The sequence below is a fragment of the Manis pentadactyla genome, chromosome 14, assembly GCF_030020395.1.
Source record: "Manis pentadactyla isolate mManPen7 chromosome 14, mManPen7.hap1, whole genome shotgun sequence".
In the NCBI taxonomy this organism is placed as follows: Eukaryota; Metazoa; Chordata; class Mammalia; order Pholidota; family Manidae; genus Manis; species Manis pentadactyla.
The window spans coordinates 32297601-32317477 of record NC_080032.1 but is presented as its reverse complement, the minus strand read 5'-3'; the positions used below and the strand labels follow the sequence as shown (position 1 = coordinate 32317477).

The 19877-nt window shown below is 49.1% G+C and overlaps 1 protein-coding gene across 1 annotated transcript in view; it reads left to right on the top strand.

Moving 5' to 3' along the window:
- The window catches only part of ITGA9 (integrin subunit alpha 9), a 323579-nt gene that overhangs the window by 10126 nt on the left and 293576 nt on the right, over window positions 1-19877 (top strand). The window contains exons 2-4 of the mRNA XM_036921609.2: window positions 4413-4540; window positions 5773-5879; window positions 12438-12561. Coding sequence (XP_036777504.2) covers window positions 4413-4540; window positions 5773-5879; window positions 12438-12561 — 359 coding nt within the window. The remainder of the gene's footprint in view (window positions 1-4412; window positions 4541-5772; window positions 5880-12437; window positions 12562-19877) is intronic.

Below are 19877 nucleotides of genomic sequence, written 5' to 3'. Positions count from 1 at the left end.
AAGAGAGGTGAGCCTCTGGGCAGCACCACGCCAGCACTGTAGATGTTTCAGAAAAGTGAGAGGGTGGATGGAATTTGGCCTAATGGGGAGGAGAAAGACCTCCTTTCTGTTCCAAACCCTGTCTGCTCTTTGGCACTGCAGAGCTCCCAATCCAAATTCTAACCTGGAAGCCGCCTGCCCGCAGAGCCGCATGCGGGCTTTTTCAGGCAAGGTCACGCGTCTGAGTGGCTGGCACTCGGTGGCTGTTGGCTCCTTTGTCCTCCTTCCTGGCTGCTGTGGGCGGGCAGAACCAGGCATGGGTGCTGTGCTGGCCCACTGGGTGTGTGCTGCAGACTGGCAGCTCATGCCTTGTGGGCTCAGGCAAATCTCATGACTTTGGCCACGGGCTTCTCCATCTGTAAGGTGGGGGTAATATTAGTGCCTCCCAGAGGTTTGCTGTGATCCTGCCCTTGAGGAGGAGCCTAACCCAACACCTGTACACTTGTAGATAGAGCTCTAGAGTTCTGATTCATGGGAGGGCTTAACATGTCGTTGAAGTTTGAAGGCATCTTTACCCAGGGGCTGGGACAGGAGGAGAGTCTCACTTCTCAAGGGTCATGCGTTCATACCGGCTCCAAATGAACATGGTTATTTGTAATCAGCATAGCTGGTTGTAAAGCCCCCCCCTCAGGAGATACCTCAGCTGGAGAGCTTGTTGAGAGGCACGTCCTGATGGAGCGAGCTGGGGCCTGAGATCCTGCCCGCCCACCGAGCTTCCAGGCGTTCTCCCTGCTGCTGCTCTGAGCACTGCACTTGAAGCAGCAGGCAAGGGCGAGTCAGCCTGATGATTGAGTGGTGGGAACCTGTTGGTGGGCACACTCAGGCCTTTTTATATGGCATCTGTATAGACAAAAGCAACATCTGATTATCTTGTCCAAAGTGCCAGGGAAGGTTTGGGGAATGTTTGAATTGGCTGGGATGTCTCTGTATAACTCAGAGAATAACGAGAGGAAAAGCAGATGGCATCTGTGCAGTCGCTTGTCCTGAACTCTGGGCCATTGCACTCTGGGGATCAGCCTGGCGAATAGCCAGCTGAACTAACCTCAGAAAAGACAAGCTCATCAGCTGGCCTGCAACAGCAGTCTTGCTGGCCGGTGGCCTAGGTAAAGAGCAGCGCCAGGCTGCGGAGGAAGCCACGATGTTCTGTAAACACAGAGATACAAGCTCATTCTCCAGCGGGCCGCCCCTATGAGCGCACGTGGGTGTGCACACACCCCCTTATCTCCTGCTTCATTTCCCATTGCATAGGGATTTGGGGAACCTCCTCTGAGCAGCTGATTAAAAGTTTGAACCGGAAGGTTGTTATCAGTGCTTGATCAGCCCTTGTTGTTAGGCTGTTGAGTACCTTGGGCTGGGAAGGAAAAAATAATTCAGCAGGACCTTTTTCCACTTTAGGTTTGGTGTAAATTTTACTCCTTTGCATCTCAGCTCTAGGCTGGGAGAGGCAGTCCCTGGGATTTAAGCTCTCCAGGGCCCCTTCTGGCTCAGGCAACTGGGAATCTGGGTGTGTACATTTGGAGCAGTGGCAGTATCTGAAGTGTCCGGGGCTCTAGTGCCATTCTGGGGTCCCCAGTAGAGAAACAGCCTGTTGTTTCTTGCAGCCATTTCCCTTCCTTTGCATATGATTAATTCTCCCCTTTGTTTAATTTTCATGATTTTTGTAAAGTGAATTGCGAGAGGCACTTACTCAATTATGTTAACGTAAGTTTGGAGTTGGTGGGAATGTTTGGACCCAGCCCCGTCCCCCTGGGGTTTTCCCCGGCTTCTACAGTCTGACATGTGGAAAGACGGTGGGTGTTTCAGCAGCTTAGATATGTCAAACTGCTAATTCTTCTCACCTGTGAAAACATAACTGGCACTGCAGAGAGCAGCCCTTGGCTTGCCCTGATGACTCTAAGGCACAGCCCCAGAAGCAAAGGGGGAAATTGATCCCTTAATGTGGCTTGCTTCTCACTGGTGTTCCGTTTTGTGTGTCATCATGCATTTGAGTTAGAGCTACCAGGAGCAGGCCAAACTGCCCTTGTGTGGGTCCTGGAGGCGGTGTGGTCTGTTTGGGAAAGTGCTTGCTGAGATTTCCACAGGCGGTGTGCCCAGCCCTGCCTCTGCATGGGGATCTGCAGCCGTGGCCACCACAGTGAGGTCAGAAGAGTGCGGGCAGCTGCCCAGGGTTATCAGTGGGCTGCAGGGCAGCCTGGGGGCCTAGCTCTTCTCTCCCCTGAGCTGGGTGGGGTTTGATTCCTGCAAGACTGACCTGCAAAGAAACACTCCAGTGAGGGCCAGATCTCCCAGGCTCCCCGGGTCCTCAGGGATCCTTCATGTCATGGGTGTTGAGGGACTGGGCTTGGGGACAGTGGGAGTTAAGATGGGACCCCATCCCTTGCTGTGAGCCCAATACCATGTCTCTGAGCCAGATTAGTGTGGGTGTCCCTTTGCTGAGGGCCCAGCCAGACTTGTGGTGTCTCATATACAGGTATTCACCCTGAGTGATGTTGGGGGAACAGCGTCATTCTGAGGCCAGGGTAGGGGTGGATGGGTGGAAGCCCACGATCGTGGGGTGAAGGTGACGTTCAGGACAAAGTACGGGGAGCTGGGCCTGCTTTCCCTGTCCCCAGAGGCTTTCCAGGGTCATTCTAAGGTCAAGGAGACCCTTTTTCCATGATACACAGTGGGCAGGGCTTTCCATTCCAAGGCAGGCGGCAGGGGAGGTACCTCGTGGTGGGCCTAGCATCCGGCAGCAGTGCATCTCTTTTCCAGACTGCCAGGGATATGGAGCGGCCCGAGTTCTCATTGACCAGGGGGCTAGGAGTTGTCTACTCTTTGGATGGCAGTGTGGATTTTGTTTAAAGTCTCGTTCATGTCCTTTTCCTAGCTCAGCACAAAGCCAGATTGGTGGTGTTCAGTAGTCTTTGCATTAGCTCTCTGGTTGATTGGTTTCCAGAAGCAGCGCCTAAAACCGTAGGTCAGAACATCTAGAGGGGAACTTGCCCTCCCCCCGTGCTCTGCAACCGCACAGGCCCTAATGTGCCTCTCGCTCACCTTGGCATGCCTGGCTCTGTTCTTTCAGTAGGGAGGGGCCCTTCCTCAGGGTGCTTTTCAGTTCAAAACGAAAGATGCAGAGCTTCATTCTTGCCCCATTTCTATGCAAGGTGGTCTCTGGTTTGCCTTGGGGTAGAGGAGGTGGCTTATAATTCTCCACTACTGTTACTTCTTTCCTGTTTCCCCCAAATGCACAGTGTTGTGTGGTGGGGGAGAGGGCAAGACAAGTGAAAGTGAAATGGCATCTCTGACTCTATTTATCCACTTAATTTTTTATGGATGTATAACACATCCAGAAAAGCGACTGTATGATACATACAACTTAATGAATTATCACACGCTTACATAAATACCACTCAGGTCAAAACAGAGTACCACAAACACCTCCAGATGGCCCTCTCCCCAACTTCTTCACCTCCCTGCTCCTCCCAGAGATAACCATTTTCCTGACCTCCAGCACCACGGGTAAATGTCAGATGCTTTGAACTTCAGGTAAATGGAATCAGACAGTGAGTATGCTATGGTCCCTGACATCTTTTGCTCAGTGTTATGTTTGTGAGATTCATCTGTGTGGTTGCAGTTGAATGTTGTTCACAGATTTTCTTGGCTGTGTAGAATTCTATCTCTATACCACAATTATCCTTCCTTGCACTGATGGACCTTTGAGTTTCTTCTAGCTTTTGGCATTGCATATTCAGCTGGGAACATTTTGGTACATGTCTCCTGATTGACATATGCATGCCTTTCTGCTGGGTATATTCCTAGAGCTGAAACTGCTGGGTTGTAGGATAAGCACATGTCCAACTTTGTTAGACTTGTTGAATAGTTCTCCCGAGTGGTTAATGTTTTACACTCCCATCAGCAGATTATGAGGGTTCCACCTGATCCATATTCCTGCCAGCATGTGACATTTTCAGTCTTCTTGGTTTTAGATTTCTAGTAGGTGTGAAGTGGCATCTCATCTGACACCCTTTTCATATGTCTATTGGTTATTTGGTGATCCTGTCAAGTGTCTGTTCAAGTCTTTGGCTTTACATTATTCATTTGTTATCGGTATTTTCCTTATTGAGTTGTAGGCATTCTTTATAGATTCTGGATAGGAACCCTTTTTGGTTGTACATGTCCCTGACCAACCTTAAGGCTTTAAATGTGCCTGGAGAAAATCTAACAGATTCAGTGTAAGAGCCCTCCTCTGGCCCCCCAGCCAGTATAATGCTGAGGCTGGTTTCCTGGTGAGCGTTCGGACAGCCCACCCTTGGCTGAGTGAGGGTTTGACCACGGACATCCTCCCTCTGGGTACCGGGTTGTGACAAATGCCCTTTCTTCTTGATGTGCAGGGTCCTGGTGGGCGCACCAAAGGCAGATTCCAAGTACAGCACTTCAGTGAAGTCCCCAGGGGCTGTGTTTAAGTGCCGAGTCCACACCAACCCCAACCGGAGATGCACAGAACTGGACATGGCTCGAGGTGGGTGGACATCACCACCAAGGTGGAGTGGGTTCTGTTCCCTCATACTTTCCTCTTTGTCTTCTCAGGGTGGCCTGGGCACTCATCCACTCTTCCTTCCACCCATGCATCCATCTATCCATCATGTGTTGAATGCTTATTACCTACTAAGCACTGGGATACAGGTGAACAAATCAAAGGTCCTGCCAACCTGGGCCTTTCAGATTAGTGGGCAAAAGAGATGTTAAACCATAGATTGAGTGCAGGAGGGCCAGATGGGAGGTGGGATTTATCCACACATGATTGAAAGATATACATAGTTAGCTGGGTGGGTACAGGAGGCATAACCTCTAAGCAGAGGAGAGCATGTGCCATTTTAAAGCCCAGAGTGAGCGTAGTGTAGCTGGAGTGGTGAACAAAGGACACTGGCAAGGTGGGCTGGGGCTGGACCACCCAGGGCCCAGCAGGCTGCGGTAAGGTGTTAGGGTTTTATTCTGAGTGTTGAAGGAGAAGATCATTAAACTCAACTTTAGGTTTTATATTTTAAGTAAGGAAAGATGATCTGGGTTATCTTTAAAAGCTCACTTTGGCCCAGTGGAAAATACATCATCTTTGGAATCAGGTGGGTCTGCATGGGTCCAGAGCCCAACTCTGCCAGTTACTAGTTGGGACTTACTGTGAATGTCCCATAGCCTCTTTGGCATCAGTTTCCTCACCTGTAAAGTTGGAACTAAAGTACCCACATCACAAGATTGCCTTGAGAAGATCAAGATAACAGAGGTGAATACACAGAACTGAGCTTGCATGTGGTGGGGCTCAGGAAGTGGGAGCTGTGTTATGACAGCCATCCTCAAGCCCTCACTTCCTCCAAAGTCCTTTCCCATCCAGAGCTTTGAATTATTATTTTTTCAATCAAAGAATTGCTGTGACTTTTGTAGCAGTCGAGGACAGGTGTCCACACTGCCCTTCAATGTTCCTCAGGAGGACTGGCTTGTGAGCCGTTTATTACTGGTACATAACAAACAGAGGCTCTGGGAACATAAATAAGGCACTGCTTCCTTCATTGAGAAAGTCTTGCTGCGAACAAACATTGGCTGAATGAGGCAGCAGACACGGTAGTGGAGCTGATTTGCGTTTTGAGGCAGGTTCCGTTTTTGCTCACAGGTTGGCAATGAGCATGTGGGCTGTAGACCACCCTTTGAAATGCAGCCTCATTCCTCAACCTGTGTCCGCCTTGTCTCTTTCTCACCCAGGGAATAGTCGGGGCATGCCCTGTGGAAAGACTTGCCGGGAAGACCGGGACGACGAGTGGATGGGGGTGAGCCTGGCCCGGCAGCCCAAGGCTGATGGCCGCGTGCTGGTAAGGTGCCCTCTGACAAAGGAGACTTTGATCCCTTAGGGAAGCTAGTGACAGGCCATGGCTTTGAGGCTGCCTATTCTGGATGACTGCCTGGACAAATGGCTAATCTTTTTGTTTTCTTCATCTGTCGAATGTACATAATGTCTGTCCTAGGGTGCAGAGATGTGGTTATTGAAACATGACAAAATGCACGTGAAAAATGCTTTGTAAATCTTGTTCATTGTTTAAGTATTTTTTGTGCATGTGTCTTTAAGGTGAGGTATAATTTTCGTAAAATGCACAGATCTCAACCTTTTAGGTTTTGACAGTTGTACACTCCCGTGTAACCAGCCCCTTCCAGTCAAGATAAAGTTTCTGTCATTCTGGAAAGTTCCCTCACAATCCTTCCTAGTCAACCTGCCCTGAGGCAGCCACACTTAGGATTTGTGGTACTGTGGATTGCTTTTTCTTTTTCTAGAACTTCATGGAAATGGTGTCCTACAGTGTGTGTTCTCTTGTGTAAGGCCTCTTTCCCTCAAAATAACAGTTGAGAATAATCTGCATTGTGTGTCTCAGTAGTTCATTCTTATTTTTTTCCTACATGGTATTTTATGAAATGCAAGTTAATTTTAAATAGTCACTTATTTGGCTCCTCAAGTGCATGTGATGTATTCAATCCATGGGGTGCTTGGAGAGGCAAGCAAATCTTTGTCTCTGGGACTTGGGATATCCTGGGGCTGAATATCCAGTACAGTGGCAGCCAGTCACAGAGTTATTAAAATTTAAACTTACCTAAGTTAAAAATTCGGTTCTTGAGTCACACTAGCCCCAATTCAAGTAATCAATAGCTGCATTTGGCTACAGGCTGCTGCACTGGACGGTGTAGCAGAAACATTTCCATCATTGCAGAAAGTTCTATGGGAGCACAAAGGAAATTTCTACCTGCCTCAGAAGTTTTGTGTTGTCCATTTAAAGTTTTCCTTTTACCCTTCCTATTGAGGAATGACACGGAATGTTCAGCATGATCCACTTTAAGGCCGTGTTCTCACCTCTGCACACTCATGCTTCCCCACTGCTGGCACCCAGAACACGCCCTCCTACCCCGCCCGATGCAGCCACAGTTCCTGACGGCATGGGCCTTTTCTTGCCCTGGGCTTTTCTTGGAAGTGGTGTGAAGATTTTTGTTATGAAAGTGTAAGGTCAAGACTGGATAATATTACCAGCACCCATTTATTGAGGCTCCCTTTGGGCCCCATGGTGTGAAGCTGAGGGCTCCATGTGGATTTTATCCCAGGGAAACGGCTTTTCCGGAAGGATCTTGGCAAAAAGCTTCTGTCCCCTCTCTGAGGAGCCCACTTGTGCATTAACCTCCTCCATGCAGAGGCTGTTCCTTCTCCTCTTCAGCATGGATGAAACATCTCCCCCTTCTCGGGCCCCTTGTGGGAGGAAGCAGCTGGATGCTGTCGCCAGCATCGCAGGCCTCCCTCCTGGAAACTGTCGTGAGTCCGGTCAAGGGCTCCCAGCCCGCCGTTTGTCTTGGTGTCCAGTCCTCCAAGCCTGCACTTGGGCTGCCTGGACCCTCTTCAGGCCTCTGCGTTCCTCAGACATGGTGTCCTGACTCTGACCGGACAAGCCGGCCCCAGGGGTTGGGGGGCCTTGCGTGCTTGGCTGCCATTTGATAGGAAGGAGGGAGTACTGACCCCTCTGTGAACCAGGGTGGCCTGAGGTCAGGATTCAGAACCAAGGCTGTGTGGCCTAGTGGCAGCCTGAGAGAGGCTCTGCAGAGCATGGTGCCTAAAGCCAGAGGCTGTTCCCGTGAAAATATTTCCTCTCCCCACAGGATAACCTCTGTGTGGCTGAGAACTTACTTCCAGAGGGTTCTGCATTCTGCAGTTTGTGTGAGGGAGGGGTCATCTCTGGGGACTTAGCCTCAGGGAGAATCATGGGACAGTGCAGCGGGGGGAGCTGAGGGGCATTTGTGGTAATGGCACTGGGACCCCATTTCTAACTCACTGTGCACAACACTCCTTTTCTCACACTTTGCACAATTACTGAATCATCCATTTGGTAAGTACATAGGGAGGTACGTTTTCCTCGTGGCCTTCTTTTTACTGTGGCCCAAAATGCAACATAAAATTTATCACCTTACCCAATTTAAGTGTATGTACAGCAGTATTTTTACCTGTGTGTACATTGTTGTGCAGCCAGGTTCTAGAACTTTTCATCTTGTGAAACGGAGACTCTGTACCCACTGAACAACTTCCCCTTCACCTCCCCCAGTCCCTGGCAGCCACCATCCTTTTGTTGCTGCTAGGGTGACTACCTGAGAGAGCACATAAGTGCTGTTGGAAGGATTTGTCTCTTTGTGGCTGGCTTATTTCACTGCGCATAATTTCTCAAGGTCCATCCATGTTAGAGCAGGTGTCAGAAGTTCCTTTTTTAGGGCTGAGTAATATTCCATTGCATGTATGTACCACATCTTCTTTATCCATTCATCTGTGGGCGGACACTTGGGTTGCTTCCACCCTTTGCTATTGTGAATAGTGCTGCTGTGAACATGGGTGTGCAGATATCTCTTCCAGACCCTATTTTCAATTATTTTGGATATATATATCTATATATACATATATATATGTATGTATATGTATATATACATACACCCAAACAGTGGGATTGCTAAATCCTATGGTAATTCTATTTTTAATTTTTTGAGGAACTGCCACAGAGGCTGTTCCAATATTTCTAATATTTCCACATTGTCACCAACATGTATTTTCTGTTTTTTTAAATGGTGGCCATCCTAATGTGTGTGAGGTGGTATCTCATTGTAGTTTTGATTTCCCCTAATGATTCGTAATGTTGAGCCTTTTTTCATGGGCTTATTGGCCATTTGTTGATCTCCTTTGGAGAAATGTCTGTTCAAGTCCTTTGCCCATTTTTAAAGTGGTTTGTTTTTTGTCGTAGAGTTGTCCTTGTGGCTTTTTGCACATGTGCTGTCTCACGAGGAACAGCTTATCCTCAGTCCTCTTCTGTTCCCACCCTCTCTGTCCTCCCTGGTTTAGACCATGCCTGTTCCATGAAGCCTGTCATTGGTGACAGCACCTTCTGGAACAAGCTTAGCATCTTTTGTGTCATTAGGAACTCAGCATTATGTTGTTATCTTATATGTATGACTTATTTTGTGTGTATGTGTTCGTTCTTATGGGAACCACATGGTGACAGAGACCAGATCTGCTCTTTTCACTCTCAGTGCTTGGAGAAGATTAAGAAGTGATATCTAAAGTGTTTAAATAATACAGAGGCTGAGTGTCAATTTTAAAATAATTAGAAACCAAGTCAGTTGCCATCTCTTCTTGGTGGCTGATTCTACGCATTTGATAGAAGCGCAAGACAAACAAAATGCTGGGAATGTCCCTTAGAAACGATAGGTGACAACAGGGTGCGAGGAGTGGCAACCTAGTCCACATTGACATTTTGGAGGCCTGGTATCCACTTGGTTTTTCTTTAATGTCTCAAATCTACCTGTCAGACCTTCCTGGGAGCCAAATAATTATTTTTTTAAAAAAGGATCAGGAAGATAGGTGAAGATGTGTTTACACACACTTTGAGAACTTGGGAGGTGCCTGGGGGTGTGGACATGAGACTGCATCCCCATGGAGCATAATACCAGATTCCAAGGTTGGTTTTGAAGAGGGAGGAGTAGGCTGACTTTTTTAAAAATGGCAGATAGTGTTGATTCAAAGTAACAGATGGAGAATTTGAAAGCTGTGACAGGTTGTCCAGTGTCTCATTGACAAATGGCATATTCTAACCCTTGGACCCAGCAACCAGCTCTGGCAAGACCCAGGACGTTGGTCTGGGCTGCCAGGCTGACTCAGGCATAGTACCTGCCCATCTCAGCTCTCATACCTTCCAGTTTTCCCCCAGGAAACAGAAGATACCAGGTGTGCACACAGGCAAGCCCCTCCCCTCCCCCATTGTCACCCTGCTCTCCCAGGGTGCAGATGACAGTGTAAGAAACAGGGAGAAAAACCCCAGCATAGTCACCAGCGCTGCTCCTGGACCTGGGAGGGCAGCTTGGCAGCCAAGTCTGACGTGTCTGCCTCTCATTAGTCTCCAGGGCTCAGACAGCAGCCATTGAAACGTCTGGATTATTTCTGGGTGGAAGTGGTGTCTGTGGCTCTAGCTCTTAGCCGGTTCCCTTCCAGACATCAGAGCAGACCCTATCTGTTCATCACTTTTTACCTGTCCATTCCTTTCAAAGCCAAGGGAACACTTTGCATTTACTTCTGTGGTCCTGTTTCTGATTTTTTTTTCTTTAGTTAACGTTTTATTGAGCTGTAATACATTCAGGAAGGGAAGAGAACAGGTCACCTGGGTGCAACTTGAGGAATTTTCAACATTGGTGAATGTCTAGAGAGAGCTTTCCTAGCACCCCAGAATTCTTCCCTGTGCCTCTCAGGCCCTGCTCCTCCATAAGAGGGGGTGCTTCTTTTCAGGAGGAAGGGGCCAGATCTGGGGCATTGTGACTGATTCCCACCCACTCCTCTGAGGGCCCAGGGCCTGGGCCTGTGGGGTGGACGGAGGCAGGGTGAAAGCCTGGGCCCTCTGTGTGTGGCAGATACATGTGCAAGGGGGGCAGCAGGAGGGGGAAGGGGGCTTACATGCCTCTGGCCGAGCCATTTGGGAGGGTCCCAGTGCCCACCCCCAAGGAGGGACAGGCTGTTTCCATACAACAGAAAAGGCCTTTGAAATAAATTGCTCATTTTCTCCTTGTTATTCTTTTGGGATGAAGAATAATTCTTATAGCTTGAAATATGTCAGCCTGTAAGATTTGGGGTGGTGCTGGACCCTCCTCCCCTTTCTTAGGATTATTTGGAATCTGAATTTGATCAAGGCTTGCTGTTTCCAGAGAAAGCTCCCCTTTTCCTGTTCTGCCCGGCGCCCCCCTTCCTGCCTCACAGCAGAACTCTTTTGGGGAGATAGATGGAGTCCTTAATGCTTTGGAGACGGGCCCTAGGGATTTTTTTAATGTAGGAGTCTGATTGGCATGTGTGTATATATAATGATAATGAGGGCTAAACAGTCTTTTCTTTCTATAATTTATATTCAGAGGCACCCTTCCTTGTTTTCCTACATAGATTGTGCCTTTGGCACTTTGATCTCTGACCTCCCAGACTGCCTTAATTTTTGTTTAGTTAACTGTGAAACACAGTATTTGGATCTTCTAGGAATTCTCCAAGATCACTCCTTAGACAGTTTATGGCACTTAAAAATGAGACAATAAACTAGACTTTAAATGCAAAAAGTTCTTAGAAGAGTCAGTGTGCCCTGCAATAAACATCCGCCTCTATTTACAGTCCTTCCAACTCAGAAATACCATAAAATGTGGTGAGCTCTAGAAACCAAGGGCTTAGCTGAATTCATAAACTAAAATATAAGACATTTACCAGCTGATTAGATAATAAGGGATTCAAGTTTGTAAGCCATCAGAATTGAGTCAGAGCTAAGAATTTTAAAAAATCAATTCCTTAGTGGAATGGAGCAGTGGTCTGCTTTGCAATGTACTTTTACAACTCCTTGACTCTTTCAGTCTGTCGAGAAATGCACCATGAGCACAAAGCAGTATCAGGTGGGGAGGAGGGAAGGTGGCTTGCTGAAGGAAACAAACCAAGAAGCTAAAAACTGATTATTTTAAAATGTAGATTTTAAGAAAGTGCATCCATTGGCTGGAGCACAGGGAACTGATCATTGCAGTGGTGGGAGGTGGGCGAACGGGGCTGGGCTGGGCTGGGCCGGCAGAGGGCTCGCCCTGGAGTGAGCAGGCCGACTCCTTGATGTGTGGGATCTGGAAAGACAGATCAGTCCCAGCAGAAAGCAGGGGTGCCCCCTGGGGAGGGCAGGGCAACCCAGCCTTGCTCCCCTGGCCCCTGGCCCTGAACGCTGCCCCTCACAGGTTTGATCTGAGCTGAGCAGCTGCCCTCCAGAGCAGACCAGGGGCCTGTAGGAGTCCCTGTCTGTCCCTGACAGCCTCAGTCCTCACACATGCCGGGGCCTCTGCCAGCGCTGCTCCTCAGTCCCCTCCCAGCTGTGATGGCCTCATCTCCTTGCAGTGCCAGGCAGTCCTGTCCAGCCTGAAGGCCTCCTTTCTCCTCTGGAACCTGCAGGCTTTTCTCTGTGCTTCCTTTGCACCTGATATCCCCTCCTCCTGGAACACCCTTCCTGCTACGCTCGGCGTGGTCGGCTCTTTCCCATCCTGTGGGCCTCCCTGACCTCTGGGTGACAGCAAGACTTCCCACTCCCAGACTCTCCCATAACCTGTGTCTTTCCTTCCCAGTGCTCAGCCCTAGCTGCCGTCCTCATTTTTTATTCACATGTCTTGTCCTAGTAGCCTCCTGGGGGCTTGTTCGTGTTCCTGCAGTTTGCTGATATACCCTGAACAGCGCCTGCTGCCTAGGTGCATCTGGGTGGGAGAGAAGATGGCTTCTTGGCCCCTGTGCTCCTCTCCTCCCACAGAACCACCTGCTTTGCGACCTCCTGGGCCTGACTTTCCTGTTCTGAAACCCTCTTGTCCTCCAGGCCTGTGCCCACCGTTGGAAGAATATCTACTATGAAACTGACCACATCCTGCCCCACGGCTTCTGTTACATCATCCCGTCCAACCTGCAGGCCAAAGGCAGGACACTGATCCCTTGCTATGAAGGTGAGTGCTGTCCACTGTCTGGAACCCCTGCCCACGTGGTGCCCCGAGCACCCCTACCATCTCCATCTCCCCCAGGAGGACAGTGCTATGTCCCCAGAGGGCCTCTTGGTAATGAGGAGGGGGTGGCGGTCCCACCCCAGGCCCACAGTGTCTACTAAGCTTTATGGTGTCTCAGAGACTGAAATTCACCAGACCTCCACCACACTTCACACACAACTCTTTGTTTTCTGGCACTGCCAGATTCTGTGCAGCCCTGGGAAACTTACTTTCTCTCTCTGGACTTCAGTTTCCTCACCTGAAAACTGAGAGGTTGGCTCAGACAGTCCACAGTTCTGTGCAGCCCCCCATGGTCCTTACGGCTCCTGAGACAGCTCCTGGCCACACCTGTGAACAAACATCCTGGGCGGTGGGAGGAGAAGGCCAGGATACTGTTGTTTGACTGTCCTCCTCTCTGGTCGCACACCTTGGCAGATGCCCAAGGGCACCATCTGTGCAGCTTTAAGAGCTCCTCACTAAGGGCACTTGGGGTCTTGGAAGGAAAATATGTTTTCTCAGGCTCTCTGCTTAAAACTGTCAAACACTGGGGCCCTGGGGACCATTAAGCTGATCGTTATTTAGTTCAGTCAGATTTGAGCTTTAAGGATTCAGAAAATACTGTCATTTTCTTCAGTTTTGTAGCCTGTACTCTCAGGTTTCTCTGCCAACTTCCGAGCTAGAACCTGTTTCTCCTGTAAGTGCTGGGCTGTTTCCCTTTTACTTCTCCCCTTGTCTGTCTGTTTCGGTAGATGTCTCTGCTAGACCGTGTCCTCGTGTCCTCGGAGCCTCCCTGGGTTTTCCCACATTCCAAATTTTGTGGCCACCAGAGGTGGTTCTGACACCTGCTGTCTGGATGCACACATTTTCTGCCTTGAGGAGGACCTGCTGGGGCCCTGAAGGGGGTTCAGGTGGCCTGAGCAGGTGTTCTGGGGAAGGGTCTCACAGAAGCACCTGGGTTGCTGGGGAGGTGCAGACCCTCTCCTTCCCTGAGGGCAAGTCTTTGATTTCCCTGTGCATTTGATCAGCTCTGGCTGGGCCACGTGGGGAAATGTAACTCTGGCCCTGTTTATCTCCTTATTGCTCCACTTGGAAGAAAAACTTCATCTGAAAAATGGTAATATAATCAGTTGAGAGAGTGGAATGGGTGGTGTAAATACACAAATAACAGGTCACATCTGTGTTCTGGCCGACCCAGCTTATTCCTTTTTTCCTGGGAAGAAAAGGGGAGGGCCCTTGGGTGCTGGGGAGAGGCAGGGGAGTCAGGGGACTGACTGGCAGTGGTCCTGATGCAGCAGGACCAGCAGCCTGGCTTTCCCAGATGTGTTGTGAGACAGGGACACGTCTCTGATGATTCCTCTGCACACTGCCCGCCCTGCACATCAGAAAGCCAAAGGAGGGCCCTTAGGAGAGGTTGCTCAGGCCGGATGTCCATGCACACCTGTGGCCAACACAGCCACACTTTTGAATGATCTGTTTGTGAGCAGCTGCCGGGTCAGCTGCTGGCCACTGCTGGTTTGGGGACGTTGCACATTCTCTCATTTAATCTCCACAAAACCCCTGGAGCACAGGTGTATTCCCTCACTTGGGTTTGAATAGAAGAGTTCATTTTGGAGGTTATTCCAGAAGACACCAGAGGGAGTGGAAAGTAGGAAAGGGAAGGAAGGCAGCCCTGAAGCATGTTACCCACAGGTCACCCTGCGGGCAGCAGAGGCCCCGTCCCTGGGGCTAGCGCAGAGCACACCTCCGTTACACTGGCCCAGGGGCGAGGGGGCAGGGTCTTTATCCCGTTGGCATTCTGTCCTGCCATGTGTGTGGGCAGGGAACACTTCTGCCGGAGAGATGCAGGGCTGGCTGAGGGACAAGGGTGTGTCCCCATAGGTGGGCTTCCATGTTGCCATTTTCCTGATACGGACAAAGAAGCTGAGACTCAGGATTTAAATAAATCGCCAAAGGTCACTCCCAGGTAAATGGCAGCGCTAGGTTTGGAATCTGACCTCAGCAAACCATTTTGTGCCCCACTGGTTAGTGGTGATTTCTGTTTGCCTGTGTTTTGGAGTTTGCAGTTTAAATGAGAAGTTAAAAAGAGCTGGTCACTGACCCTCACAAAACAGGTGAAGGTGAGTGGACTTACCCAGAGGTATCCCAAGGTGGGGTGTGTGGACATTTTGGATGTCGTCACTGTTAAGAGCAGGTTCTGCCTGTTGTTGTCCTAGCTGGGGCTCTGGCATGACGCTTGGCAGGCATGTGGAAGCCCACGTGAACCACGGAGAGCAGCAGCAGGGCCAGGTGATAGGCGGGGCTCCATGAGTCCCTCATTCACAGTGTGTGAGCTCTGAGCCTAGGCCTGAAGAGGCATCTGGGTGCTCTGATCGCCTCCATAGTATATGCCCCTTGTCGCTTGCTGGTCCCAAGAGAAACATGTGGAGCAGACAGGAACTGAACCTGCAGCCAGGTGAGCCAACCCAGTGGCAGGTCGGATGTACAAGTGAGAAGTGGCCCCTTGTTACCACTTGCCATGAAATTTCACATTAGTACGCAGTGGGAGCTGGCTGACCTGGGGCCTGTCTCAGGAACCCAGGCTCTTCACATGGCAGTGGCTGTGGGATTGCTCTCTGATTGGCCCTTGACTTCATCACAGCCAAATGGAGCCGACAAAGAAGTTTGGCAGGTGCTCCGCGCCCTCCTCCTTCCTGATGGGCACCTACAGGCTTCCTGTCCTAACTCATCCCTAAGCTCAGGGAGAGTAGGGGGTGGGGTTCATCGGGGTACGGGAACAGCCCCTTGGGACCACAGGGGACCGGACAGATCATTTTGGTGGCTCTTGGTCCTGTGGCAGATGAGGGCGACAGACACCCTGGTTTCCCTAGAAGGCTGGCCTGGTGGGGTAGGGCTTACAGGCCAGTTAGAGGGCCCTTGCCTCTGCTCTGTTGGCTTTGGGGCTTTCCACCTCCGTTCTGTGGTTGAAACTAAACCTACTTTGGCTCTTAAGCAACCCTTATTTTCTTTTAATGTGGAATAACTCAGTGATGCAAACTCTGCCTTCCAGGTGGGGGCCCCACTGTGGCTGAGTCCAGCGGAGTGTTTGAGACTGACACAACTGTTTAGGTAGACCAGCCTGTCTCCGTTCTGGTCTGGACCTGTGATGCGGCTGGCTCAAGGCCAGGGGTTTTCCATTTTATTCATTTGCCACACAATGGACAGTAAAGTAATTAACTGGTGGCTGAGAGCACCGACTGGGCATAGGCTGCTGGAGCTCAGGTCCTGGCTCTGCCACTTGCTGATGGTGACTTCAGATGAGTGACTTAACCTCTCTCTGCTTAACTTACCTCCAGAGCTGTGAAGGGGACTGAGTTAGAACTTCTAAGTTCCTAGAACAGTGCCTGCCGTATATATACACAATGATGTGCTATATGCGAATATAGTAGTATGTGGTATAGAGGGTATTTTATATAGTATATATGTTAATATACCATATTATGTGCTAATATACTGTATGTGGCTCATTTGTCTACCAGGAATAATTTGATTAATTTTATTAAGTATCTGTTAGACACGGTGCTAAATGCCTAATAGAATGCAGGGGACACCATCCCAACTGACAAGTTCCCTACCTACAGGGAAAACAGGGGACTTGGGGTCAAGTGGAAGTGCTGGGGGGTAGAGAATTCCATGCCCGTGGTTACTGCTGGGCACACCTGGCCAGGAGCCAGGCCCCACCCAGGTTCAAGGAGGCATTGAGGCAGGACTGTTTCAATTAGAGTCTGCAGCCCATTGGAGCTCATAAAAGAGAGGGACGGTGGGGTCCTGCCACGGATCCTGGTGGCGGCGGCAGGGGATGGGGGCACTTCTTCCCCTGGGTGCACTTTCTGTAGAGAGACCCCTCAAGGCCACACGGAGGCTTGGATGAGGCCTGCTCTTTTGGGCTTTGGCCTCTCGGACCCCAGGGCGGTGGCTGGACCCCAGTGGGAACGGACGCTGCTATGCCTCTGTTGCATCCTTCCCTGAGGGTCATAGTGAGCACAGACGACAGGAGGAAGTGTCCAGAAGACCACAGGCTGTGCTGTAGTTGTGGCCACCTCACGGGTCTGCGGGGGGTGTCAGCTGTTGGCCTTCTCCTGGGTCCCTGGGGGGTTAGCTGTTGGCCTCTCCTGGGTCCCTGGGGGTCAGGTGTTGGCCTTCTTCTGAGTCCCCGGGGGTCAGCTGTACTCCTTTCAGATTGTTGGAAGGTTGGTTTGATTAAGGAAAGCCTCTCAGTGTGGGCGCCTATCCAAGGTGGCCCAGGCTTGTGAATTCTTGAAACATGGGTCTTTTTGGTTTGGCACAAGAACATCTTTCTCATGACTTTTCAGGTGCTTCCTGTTTCTGGTTGGGTGGGAAATGCTATCAGAATATCCTGTTTGGAACAGGGAAATGTAGAGGGAATGGGAAACAAAAAATGAATATAGGACACAAAGTAAAATAAATGAATAGAGCATACCCCTAAGTCAAACCCATTAGTTTATGTTTGATAGGACAACAGAATCACTATTACCCCATGTTTGGTCTTATCAGAACTTGTGAGAAAACGAGGAGTTGAGCGGGATAACTTATGGGGAAAACTACATGTAAATTAAAGAGCAAGCACTATGAAACGCCAGTCACCACTAACCGAGGCGGGATATTTCAGGGCTCCCACAGTGAAGTCATTGCATTGATAAAACTAAGCATAGAGGGTTCTTTCCCTCTTCAGCCCTGGGCCCACTAAGTCAAGAAACTGGGGCTTGGCAGGAGGGGGAGGACTGCAAACGAGTCATCTTTTTATTGTGGCAGAAAAACCTTGCTAATATGGAATAATTTGGGAGCAGCTCGGCTAAATTAACAAAAACATTCCAGATAAAACACTGATAAAGAAATGCAGTGAGGGTGCCGTTGTGTATTAGAACTAATTTCAGTACCTGGCTTTATCATTCACTTGTTCCTGTAATTGGACTCCCAGCGCCTACTTTTCAGCTGGGTGACTTTGCCAGCCTTGGGCCTCAGTGCCCTCATCTGTAAAACGGAGAGATTAATTCCCACTTAAGAGGTCTTGAGGTATGTAAGTGCCTAACACTGTTCTGAGCCCAGAGGGAATACTCAATAAATGTGAATTTCTAGGTTTAAGTGCTTAAACCTTCTTAGAAGGTATCTAGCAGATTCTGCTTTAATGAACAGATAACGGTGGGTAGAAAGCTAGGTATTGCTAAAATGATTCTAGGATTTTTGAAAAGATTTGATTTCTTAAATACCTTTGAAGACCATATTTGCATAATTCAGTGGCTTTTGGTAAGCCCCCCCTCCTCTTTTTTTAGATGATCTAGTTTAATTCATGCCATATTTAAATGTTAAGTTAGGAATTGTTGGGGTCTGAATTCATCAAATTTTACTGTGCTTTAGAGTTGTCCTGTTGATTCTAAGATTTCTGTACCACTTTATTTATAAATGGGGGCAGGCTGGCCTGTTATTCCTAATTGCTTTGTATCTCTCATGACAGTGGTCATTTCTAAAGAAGGAAAGAGATCATCCATTCAGGTGTGAAGATTTTCTTTTCCCCCTTTTAATGTTGACAGCTGCAGTTCCACAGGGGATAAAAACTAAGAGCCAGTGAGGTTTTTTTTGTTGGGTTGCGTTTGTGTTTTGGAGAGAACCGTAAAAGGCTAAGTTGATCCATTTAAAAGCAAGATCCATTCAAGAATAAGCCCCATAAATCTTTATAATAAAGGATTCTACATTTATGTAGGATTTTATAGTTTCTAAAGAGCTTTCATAAACATTATCTCATTTAAGTGAATATAGCAAATTTTATATTATAACCAGTTAAGGTGGAGAGGGACCTGAAGGAGAGAGAGGGAAGGTGGCTGAAGGGGACAGCTGGGGCCAGAGGAGGTGGCCATGTCTCTGGCAGGGGCACTGGGGGTTCAGAGAGCCCATCAGGCCTTCCCTTTGGTGCCAAGAGTTTTTTTTTATCTTGGGTACACATCTACTCTATACTTCAAATGTGTTTCCATACATTGCGTGGAATTATTGACTACTTCAACTGCATCTTCCCATATTGTCCTTACGGATACCTAGACTTTGTGAATCTCGTCTTCTAAAATTGCTTATCCACGTGGTGGGAGTCTTGGGTTTTGTTCTCATCGTAGAAAGTAACAGATTCAGCTTCATCTAATGTTTATTGAATACCTTCTGGGTGCCAGTTGTTGTGTTAGGCACTTAACATTTATGATCTTGCTGAGTAATCACATCATTTGGGGGAAATTCCTATCCCAATTGTGCAGATGAGAAAACTGAGGCTCGGAGAGGCTGCTGAAGGTCACAGGCTTATTAACAGAGGAAGGTTGTGGCTTTGAGTTCAGAGTGGGCTCCTTCATGCTACCTGTTCTGGTGGGATGTTGGGCTTTGTGATTACTGGGGTCCTGTGGCCAGCACAGAGAAAAATGTTCTGTGTTTTTATGGCATAATTTTATCGTATGGATTTTTAGGACACTACACAATGGACTTTTCAAGTCATGCTGCAGTTTTGCAGTTGTAGATGCACACTGTGGACAGGTAGTGGCAGGCGCAGAGGCAGACGTGGCCCTTAGCTTGATGGGATTTTGCTGGGAGGCCCACCTGCCCCATGTCCTGGGCTTCTCCTCACTCTGAGCATTTGGTGAATATCTGAACAGCAGTTTGCCCCTAAATCAGTGACAGTTATTTCAACAGTCCTTTTCCTCTGGTCACAAAGTGAATTCTCAGTTCTGAGCTGGGGTGCCCACTGAACTGTGACTGTCCCATGTTCAGCGTTCCTTTGGAGGGATGAAAGACAATATTTGGGCTACTATAACAAAAATACCGTGTATGGGGTGAAGAGGCAGCGGAGGTCTGTTTCTCGCTGTCCTGGAGGTTGGGAAGCCTGAGGCCAAGGCCCTAGCTGGTTTGGTGTCTGGTGAGAGCCTGTCTGTTGGCCGATGGCCCTCTTCTCCGTGTCCTCACATGGAGATCAGAGAGCTGGCCCTCCTGGGACTCCCACATGGGCACCAGGGTGGAGCCCTCATGACCTCATCCAATCCTAATTGCCTCCCAAGGTCCTGCCTCCTAATGCCATCACACGGGGAGCGTGGTTCCAACGTGTGGATTTTGGGGGACACAGGCAGGCCATCCATAACATGTGAGTCAGGGGTATAACTCAACAGCAGAGCATTTGACTGCATGATACACCTGAGTTGCAGGTAGGTATGTTATTTTGTGCCTGTAAAGTTGTTTGCTTCTGTAGTAGTGGGTTG